Source organism: Talpa europaea (assembly GCF_964194135.1).
Source record: "Talpa europaea genome assembly, chromosome: 13".
Lineage (NCBI taxonomy): Eukaryota > Metazoa > Chordata > Mammalia > Eulipotyphla > Talpidae > Talpa > Talpa europaea.
The window spans coordinates 41,767,698-41,778,341 of record NC_140080.1 but is presented as its reverse complement, the minus strand read 5'-3'; the positions used below and the strand labels follow the sequence as shown (position 1 = coordinate 41,778,341).

The window sequence follows — 10,644 nt, the reverse complement described above, 5'->3', positions numbered from 1 at the left end:
ATATGCATAATTGATCTCCTTTCTACAGTCTGGTTAATTCATTTGCTAACCCATTTATTGAACAAAACATTTACAGACTACTAGTTATAAGCAATACCGAAAAAATAAGAAACACATAGGCTCAATGACCCCAGGTAAATACATAGAAGGGAGTGAGATGTTTACACCATGACATAATAACTAGGAACTAAAGTTTGTCAATGTAACAGAGGTAGTGATTTGTGAAAAAAAAAAAAAAAAAAAATTAGTGTAACTCAATGAAAATGAGAAATGGTGGGAACCTAACATTTTTGTCTTGACTATCTCCTTTTTAATGAATAGGTAAAGGATAACAAGGCAAACTAGATTTCAGGGCTCGTGAAAGAAAAACTGTAGGTAAATTACTTACACAGAACAATTTATAAAATAAGCTGCTTGTGCTGCCTCATTTCCCAGAAATGATTATATACCCAGGGAGGCTGAAAGTAAGTTGAAGATACTCAGCACCAGGTTTGCTGGTCCTCCTTCCTCACAAGGCTTCGGGATAGTTCCAATGTTTCAATGTTCCCTGCCTTCCAAGCCTTGCCTGGACCTTTAGTTCTTGTAAATGGAGCCAGAAAGGAACAATGAGGGGAACTATGACATGTGCCTGACAGGGCATACAAGGACAAATGATTGCTAAAAGGAAAATTAAAATGTTCTGAAAATCCAAGTGTATAAAAATCAACTCAAATGATCTAAATTCGTACAATTACAAAGTTTTACCATCTAAGTACCCAAATGTTGAACCAATCCTTATCATCTCCTTTTCCCACAAAATATAAGATCCTAACAAACCATGGTAAAGACATTAAAGAGGAACAATCATTTGAAAATACACAAACTTATACTTGTCTTTACCTTTCAAAAAGATTTTGGAATGAAAGTGAAAAAGTATCAATTTAAAAACAATTTTCCTAAACATATTCTGATAAAGATCATACAAACACTTGTCACATTGTTCAAATGCCCAAGGGCAAGGTTTCTGATGAGACCAAACAGGTCACGTGAAATGAACAGTATCTCAGAAATAAAGCCAATATGACTAAATCCAACCCAGACCACATGAAGTACCTCATGTACAATACAAACCTAGCTTAATAAATAAAGGAGACACAGGTGACTGCACTCTGGGCGAGCGCTCAGTTCCCGATGGCCTATTCAGAGTCTTCTCGGAGACTCCACCGCCACTTCCACCTGGGCAAGTCTAATGGTGCGGCCATGAAGCTTGTAGCCATCTTGCCTGACTAATGCCACAGTGCCAGGCTGCACCCCAACACCAGCAGGCACGTGACAAATGAGTTCATGCTCATGAGGGTCATATTTGTCACCGATGGGTGTCATCTTCTCCAGGCCATGCTTAGCAAACACATTTTTCAGCTTTGCCTCTAAAAGTGACAACCCTCGGAAGATCTTCTCCAGAGTGAGCTTCTGGTCCCCAGGCTCTGTTTCTTCAGAAATGCACCCTGTTGTCTTCTCCAAAATGTCTGCCACCTCCACCAAGTCCTTACAGAAACTCTGAATTCCTATGAAAACCAAACATCTTTATTGTTTGTGGGGAAATCACTTTGACTTTAGGGGGTGGGGTTTGGGGGCGATCAGGAGAGGTGGCTAATATACTGGGTGCCCCAGGAAATGGAAAGATTGCTGCAAAGGACTTGGGGATCATCATCGATGACCCTCCCAACCTGATTTACAAGCTAGTGTTTCTCTTGGAAGGGGTATGTAACCAGGAAATGGGGAAGATGCTTAGAGCCCAAGCACTAGGCAAGACTAGGCACAACAGGCTCAGCAACTTGCCCTTTAAAAACCTGACCTTTTTAAGGGCCAAAGGGATATGAGAGATGGTGGTGGGAAAAAACAAACAAAAACTTGACCATTTTCACATACTTCTTATATTTTTTGTTGCTATTTACCTTCAGTACTGAATTATATACATCTTGAAATTGCCACCTGTCTTAGTTGTGCTGAGGTAGGAATTCTCAACTTGAAGGGGGAGATAGTTCAATTAAAAAAAATAGTACTATGTAAAGGACAGCAGGCTTTAGTTTGCTGAGCCCTAACCTGACAGTTGGAAATTAGAGGCTAAAACTTGGATAAAGTGTCAGGAGTAGTTTGGAGGTCAGTACTTAGCTGATACTCTAAGACCTGATTTTTGAGGACTACAGAAGTAGGTACAGGAAAGTAAGACACACCCACAGGGGAGGTGTGTCCAGCTTGCTTATTATAAAGCTATACATATGTGCTGGAGGCAGGCAATAGAACTTGTCTAATTTCTTTAGTCACGTGAGCAAGATAAAAGTAAAATCAGCTGTTGAGAAGGCTTATAACAGAAATTAAGGGATGTCATCATTTAAGCAACTATGACAATACAAAAGTCTTGTGCCAAAATAGGTAGGTACCTTAAATGTACTCGGAGGTAAAAAGGAAGATCACCTACTGTCAAGCAATAAAAGAACTATCATTTGGAGATTTCCCAGACGAACTGCCTGGCTGGGAAGGAACAACTCATAGAAAGGAAGGAATTCTACCTTCAATTTCTGGGTGATAAAGATCGTCATAGCTTCCTGAACAAGCCAAGTGCATGGATCTAGATTCGACTAAAAACATACATAGTGGATGTGAGGTACTGGAGACATGACCGATGAGCAGGAAGGGAAGATGTCAGAAGAAATAGGAGCCAACAGAAGTAATCTTGGTATGATCTAATCTGTTCTGGTGTAGTACAGGAAGAAAGGAGAGGGAGGAAGGAACCCAGGATGCATTTTCAAAGAACCAGACTTGGTGTGTTCAAAGTTCCAGAAGATACCTTCCTCATCCCGAGGGATGGCAGCTATGAGTAGTAATGGCTATTAAAGAGACCATCAGGAAAAAGCAGAAGAGATGAACCAAAGGCTTGAAAGTAGGCCAGTAAGATCAGAATTCCACTCAAGAGAAGAGAATGAAGGATAAAGATCAACCCAGATATCAAAGGTGTTCCCAGGCAATTCAAAGGAAGAGATACTCTAGAAGTGTGAGGGTGTAAGCGTCTGTGTTGACTTGTACACAGCCATAGGACAAAGAGACCTCTCTCCTACTCAGTAAAGTTGAATGAATTTGGGTAAACAGAAGCCTCGGTTCTCTTGTCTGTATAGTGAGGGGTTTTGTCTCTGATTCTATTCTATTGTTTTACTTCAAGAGATGGTTCTTAAGCGAAACAAATACAAAAAGTCCTTTGTAACCTATTAAGAGGAGGGAGAGTGACACACAACTATCCCTGGATGGAGGATAATCACCATGCTACATCTTACTTCCATGCTTACTGAACAATATGCAATTTTCTAAGCATTACAGTCCACTGGGAGCAAATGACCTAAGCAAATGACTTCCATAGCATGTTTTGCTAGACATATGCTAAAAACCAGATATGATCACATTTTTAGAGTTTAGTTAATGTGTTTGTTCCCAGGAACTTTATGAGGAGACTGAGAGAAACCAGTTGCTAACTTAAAGCTTGATTTCTGCTAAGTCATCTACCAGTTAGCATAACTGGGTCTATTTGCTACAGAAATCCTCCATAGCTCAGGGGTCAGCAAAGTTTTTCTGCAAAGGATCACAGAGCCAATATTTTTTGGTTTTGTGGGATAAAAGGGTCAAGGATTTCATGTAAGCAATTACAACAAATGAGAAAAAAAAGCCCATGAGTTTTTTATGATGAAATGAAGAGCCGGATTTATGGACTAACAGGCAGCAGGTATGGTCAGCAGGCTTTAGTTTGCTGAGCTGTGCCCTGACAGTTGGAAATTAGAGGCTAAACCTTAGATAAAGTGTCAGGAGTAGTTTGGGGGTGAGTACTTAGCTGACACTCTAAGCCCTGAAACACGGTGTCTATAGCACTGAATGAAAGCCAGAAGGCTATGCCAAAATACTGCCGTTGGACAGATAGCAATGAAGTGAATCTTATGCACAAACAGCAGATAAAAATCTAGAGAATGGAAAGTTATGATATAGGAGAAAGACTAATAGATCAGGGGTTAAGAGATAGTGCACTTGAGTCTGTCACCAATTAAATTTTTCTTCTTATCTGTGAAAACATATTGGACCAAGTCCCCTTAAGCACTTTCCTTTCATGGAAGTGAAAGTAAAATGCACCATATTAAATAGTGAGCACAGCGAGAAATCAGATTTGCCCTTTACCTTTGAATCCCTATTTACCAAGTAACATTTTCATGAAAACATTTGGAACAAATTGTAGTGTGTTTAGGGAAAAATGTCCAAAAGACTTTGAAACACACCAAAAAGATGCTCATCAATAAAAAAATAGATGCGATCTGGCACAATCTTAAGGGTTATCTGTTTCCATGTGGTCTAAGCCTTTGAGTTATTTAATAATGTAGCAAGTTGCAGAACACTGACAGTAATGCAAGTGATTCTTGTTTGCAGCAGTGAAAACCATCTGATGGAAAGTTTATTATTGCATGATGGATATAGGCAATTTTGCTTCTCTAAGCAGATTTCAGCATTCCTGATGGCCTATGGGTCTGCATTTTGGATTCATCTCTGAACATCTTAAGGATTCATTTACATTAATGAATTAAACAGAGTGGTATGTGTAAGAATGTTAATTGGACATGCTTGAAAAATAAAGGTTTGGTCAAAAAAGAGGGCCAGCATTCTTTTAGCATATGGTTCACTTTTAGCATATGGTTCACATTCCCAGTAAACAGCACAGAAGGCCTTTTGGAATAGCAGAAGGCGAGAGCAAGGATTGGTGAAGGACACAGTTGTGTTTTCACTATGTTCAGTTTGCAAAACTGCTACTAACTGGCCTAAATGAAGAGGTACTTTTAAATTGTGAATGAATCTCTCACCAAATATCTTGGCATCTTCTACACATCTCTGGGTTCGCCTTCTTATGTTTTCACCATCAGCTACAGCTCTTTGGTATCTCACCTGAACATCAAAAGCAAAGTCAAAGTGATGAGCAAAGAAGGCTTTTGCTTATTTTATGAAGTTCACTCTTGTAATAGGTTTTTGTAAAAAAATAACAAATAAATTTTAGGTTTAGGACTCTTAGATCAGCTACTCCAAACCCACAGTCAGAGCAGAAATCATACTCTTTATCAGCAGCCCTGACAAGCTCCCACTGAGCCTGTGAGTTTGAACACTTAACATTTGCCATGCTCATTATCTTGAGAAAAAGCTTTCTTTTTCACGGTCAGTCAACACTGCCACCCTCTAACGTTAGTTTAATGAAATTAACTCTGGGACAACCAAGAGTAAGTTCTAAAAAAATGTCACCTAGGGCCTCCTTGGTGGCGTAAGAGGTTAAGACGCAACCTATGAAGCTATCAGCAGCCACTGCAGCATGAGTTTGATCCCCAGCCAGGGAGCTAATCAACATGGTGCAGCAGACCTCTCCTGTCTCACCAGCTGCTCCCCTCAGCAGTGTATTTCAGTCAATCTGCCTGTTCTGTTTTCCACTGTCTCTGGTGGATCCTCTCACCAACCCCCACTCCTCAACGCCTCTGGCCTGTATTCCAGTTCTTGTATGCATAAATAAATAAATCTTTAAAAAAATATTTAAAATGTCAGCTACTTGAAGAGTTTCTTTAGCCCCCCCTTTTTTTTCTTTCATTTTTATAAACCTTGGTTCCTTTTAATTGCTCTCATGAGATATACTTTTCATCCTCCTTACCATTCTGGGTGTACTCTATTTGGAGATACTCTAATTCTCTATCTCCCTCAGGGTTTGTCTGTGAATCCAGTACAGGGTACAGTGTGCCAGATGTAGTCTGATGAGCAGAGCACAATGATAAATGATCTCACTCATTCAATACATATTTATTGAGTGTCCACTACATGCCAGGCACAGTACCGCCTTTGAAACTACTAAAAATATCAGATATGTAAGTACTATGATATGACATGGAACTGAAGACAGAATAGAAAAGATGACTATCTGTAGTAAGTGATGTTTTTCAATCCCTACACATTATTTTGCCTGGTATACCTAGCAAGACAATAGAGGTGGGGTGAAGAGTAAAGAGACAATTAATTTAAAAGTGACACAGAAAACTTTCTTTGGCTATTTAAATCAGAGAGAAGATGTGAATAAAAGATTAAAATAAAATCTACTCACTGTTAAATCCTGGACTTCCTTCTCCAGTTTAACAGCTTTTAGCTTTAAGGCTCTTTCTGCAAGAGAGGGCCCAAGCTCATCAGGAGGGTCCTCGGAACTGCAGTCCTCGCCAGTGGTTCTCTGGGTGGCAGTGCTGAAAGGACGCATCCATCTTCTAAAGTGGGAAGGAGGTGGCCCATAATGAAGAAATGCCATCATAAATAGCCAAGCTACAGCAAAGTCCAGTGACTGAAAATGGAGTTTCCCAGATTGACTCTCGAGACAAAGTGCCTTCAGTCATGGTAACAACACAAACACTTATAATGTGCTTACTAAGTGCAAGACACTTACTAAGTGCAAGACACAGTTTTACCTAAATACTCTTTTCATCTAACAATATGTGACACAAGCACAATCATCATCCCTATTTTACCTGTGAGGAAGCTCAGGTTCAGAGAGGCTTAAGACCACAAGACCACAGAGCAAATATTCTGGTAAGCTAGGGTACTGAGCACTTTCCTGGGAAGAAACAGTCAACGAGGAATCTACCCGAAAATAGCATCTTTCACTAACTGAAAGCGCCAACTCTGGAGACCTGACTAGTGTCCAGTCAGGATTACACCATCTCTCAATTATTTAAGTAGGAAGGATTACTCAATTTTTCCGAAACTCAGTGTTTCAATTAAATACTGGGATAAAAACAACTACCCATCCTTCTGCAATCGGATAAGTGACCAGTAACAGCAGCTTCAGATTCCCTAAGGCAGGTGGAAGGGCCATTTGGAGAGACGAAATTTAACACCCTCATATGGACAGGTAAAGTGATGGCTGGATATAGAAGGAGGAAGTGGATTAAACCCACACGGGGAGTGTGGCGAGGAAATCCCAATGTACGGGCAGCTAGCACAGCTGGGAGTGGGGTGGGTAGGTGGGGGAGGTATATCCCAATCCAGTGGCTGCTCAGAGCCCCAGAGCTCCCACTAGCGAGAACGTCACCTCGGCCCTTGTCACCTTTCTCCACCGGGCAGGAAGGCGTGGCCATGGGCCTCAGTTTCCCCCTCAATAAAATGGGACCAAGAGGGCCGGGTCGTTGTGGCCCACAGGCTTCGTGAGTCCTGTCGCCCCCCAGCGCACAACCGCCCCTCCCGGTCGTTCGTTCCGCTCGGCCCTCACGTCCCTGAGCCCCGCCTGTCTCGTTTACCTGCCGTCAGAGGCGGCACTCCAGGCCAGGAGGCGCTGCAACCGCCGCCGGCCCGCCCACAGGGACCGCGCGGCCATGTTCCCGACCTCGGCTCAAGCGAGCGGCGCAAGCGCACTTGCTCCGAGGGGGGGGGGGTGTGGAGTGAAGGGGGGCGGGGCGAGCTACGCGCTCTTTAAAAAAACCACGCTTCCCGGCAGCCTTTGCAGTTCCCTCCGCGACTGTCGGACTGGACGACCGCACTTCCGGTTGTCCCCGCGCGCCGCGCTGCTCCCCATCCTGTCTTCCGGCCCCGGCGCCAACTTCCGGCCTCCAGGGTTTTGGGCGCGTAGGGTTGCTGCCCGCCCTCGCGACGTCGGCCCTGTTCTTGGCGCGGAATCCGCGGCGAACAAAGGGGTGTACCCTTGCGCGCCCACTTCAAGTGATAAACGAAGTTAGACAAACGCAAAGGCGGTAAAAGCCAGACTATGAGCGGTGTTTACAGAACGCTCTGCTGCAGAAGCCTAGAATACCTAGAATGCCGTAGGCTTTGGGGGATTTCCCCAAAGGAAATAACTTCTGAACTGAAAACTGAAGCTCGAGTAGATGAGAGGAGGAAGAGCGAAGTTCATGGGAGGGAAATATCAGCATCTCCCAAGCCCAGTGAGACCTAAGCCGTACAGTGAGGCAGGGCCAGGCCACTTGCGGGACTTAAAAAGGCAAAACGTTGTCTCTTCCTGCCATTACTTCTCTTGCTGTTCTCCCGCCAGTTCGTATCCGCTCACTAAGATGTAAACTCCATTATGGCTGAGATTCATTTTTGTTCATTTCCAAGGAACAAGTGCCCTAACCTAATTGCTGAGAATTTTATTTCTCGAATGAACTTTAATCTTAGTCTGATTGCAATGGGGACATATTACAAAGCCTTTACATGTTTGAGGGGGTTATTCTGACTGCGTACAGAGGGGATAAGGAGGCCGGAGGTAATAGACAAATTGTTAGAATAGTCCATGCAATAGAGGATATATTGTTCTGGGCTCACTGCCATAGAGACCTTTGTAACCAACCTCGGAAGTAACTGTTTTAGGTATGTCCTGCACCTTTTTTGCTTCTCTACTAGTGTGTGCTTCATGAAGATGTCTGTCTTATTTGCAACTATTATTTCCAACATTTGGTAGAGTAGTAATAGGTGTGCATAGTAGATGCATGTCTTATGTGTTCAACTATTTTTTGAATTAATGAAGTTGGATGGTGTTAATGGACATAGAAGTGGATGGATTTTAAAGGGAGTTAGTATGGGAAGCTGAGAGGATGCAAGGATGGACTGATGATTGGGGTTGGAGGTGTTTGAGAGTTGCTGTACTAATTACTGGATAGACCCTAAAGCCAAAATACAGTTTTTTAAGAGTTGGTACGTGTGCCTCTTTATTCTGAATCTTCACTATGATGTGACTTGTAGCTATTTGGGTCAGATTTTCTCTGCTTGTCTATGAATTCCATGAAGATAGAGCTGGAGTATTTTGCATCTTTATATTCTATCCAAGGCCTTGCTCAATACCTTATGTTTCCTTTCAGCCTTCAGAGAAAAGCCACATGGTTTAAAGAATGATTATGATTCCCTTTTACACAGGAGAAAGATAAAGGCTCAGATTGCTGATGAACGGGCTAGCAACACAAGGATTCTTAACAGTACAAAGACGTGGCAGTGCTGGGAAAGACAGAGCTTCAAGTCTACCTCTGACTCATGTGCCAGTACTTTGGAAAAATAACCAAGTGTTTTAAAAAGCAGGAACTGGCATCCATGCTTAGTCATTTTGTTTACAATTCTCTTAGCTGTCCAATTTATACCACATGTGTTGCAAACATGCATCCATTTGTTCATGTATTTATTAAGTGCTAGTGTGCTAGAATGTTGCCGTGCAAGGGGAATGGGAGAAATGGATGAACAGAGCCCCAGAACTAGGAGGAAGGGCTCTAGCATCAGGCTTCTTGTATTCACATGATGACTTCACCCCTTCCTGTGAGTTTCAGCAAGTCACCTAACCTCTCTGGACTTTATTTCCTTAACTGTGAAAAGCGGTAATAGAATATTTCTAACAGGGTTTTAGTGAAGACTAAAGATAATGCCTGCAAATGTAATTAGTAGTACCAAGACTAGCTACATAATTTAAAGGGCAAAAGGAAAAATGTAGAGTCCCTTGTTCAAAAATTATTAAGAGGGCAACAGCAGAGCATTAAACCAAGCATGGTACTCCATGTGTGGATTACATGCCTGTGGAGTTGACCCTGGCTAACATGATAATTGTTGATTATTAATTATCTGGGGTTCCACCTTTCAAAGAGTGTGAAATCTGTTGGTGTGAAAAGACACTCACTTCCAAAATGACTGCATGAAAAAGACTGTCATACACTAAGAACAGAGTTATGAATGCTGGGTATCTTTCCAGAACCTGCATTTTAAAAAACATTGACAATCCGGATTATGTGAGTTTCTTTTTCATTTCAAATTAAATCTGGGTGAAAACTGTCACTAAAAGATTGGTTGCCTTTTAGCTTTCGATGGCTATATTTACCATGGAAAGATCATTTCTTCTTCAGTTGAAAGAATATGGGATTTTGAGTCAGACATTTATCATCTAGCTAATAATAAAAGCCACTTTTGATTGAGCATTTCATATTTCCTATATACTGCACATTGCTTCCAATGTATTATCTCACTAAATTCCCCAACAGTCTTGGGAAGGAAGTGCAATTGTTAATCTGGTTTTTATAGGTAAGGGGAAAAAAAAAAAGAGGTCAAGTAACTTTCCCAAAGACAACTGGTAAGTAGCAAAAGCTACTCAAACCCAGTCCTGTCTGAATCCAGTTTCGTAAGACTTACGCTCTGCCACTGACCAGCTGGGTGGTTGTGGTTAACTTCTTTTCCACCTCATGGATGGTAAAGTTTGGATGAGGTTTATGTAATAAAGCTGTAGGTAGGGGAACCATGTAAAGCTGTTAGAAAAGTGCCCAGAGGTTATTCTGGCATTTCCCCTGATCTAGCTCCTGAACAATTACAGTTAACAGCTTTATCTTTATTGGAAGGAAACATGGTAAACACCTATAAAGTGCTTAGAGTGTTTGGCAAGTAGTGAATGGCTCAGGTAGTAGAGACTTCCTAGGAGTTGGGGTTTTTACTTCCCTATAAAAGTATCGAGGGTTTATACAATGCTTAGCACCCATGTGGCAGAAATGAACCACGTTTTTCTTGATAGCAGATAGGGAAGGGAAGACTAGGTGGGTATCTGAATGCAAGATGAGGACAAAGACATAGTCATCTGAATTTCTTTGGTTTACCTTTATGCAGGCA

At 41.9% G+C, this 10,644-nt stretch overlaps 1 protein-coding gene across 1 annotated transcript; it reads right to left on the bottom strand.

The window, feature by feature from the left end:
- Positions 1-1,179: 1,179 nt before the first annotated feature.
- On the bottom strand, positions 1,180-7,396 carry GRPEL2 (GrpE like 2, mitochondrial; the record flags this gene model as incomplete). The annotated part of the gene is made up of 4 exons (XM_084252570.1): positions 1,180-1,544; positions 4,869-4,950; positions 6,140-6,293; positions 7,320-7,396. The coding sequence occupies 4 exons, from the start codon at positions 7,394-7,396 to the stop codon at positions 1,180-1,182; spliced, it is 678 nt and encodes a 225-aa protein (XP_084108696.1).
- Between the last annotated feature and the right edge of the window lie 3,248 nt (positions 7,397-10,644).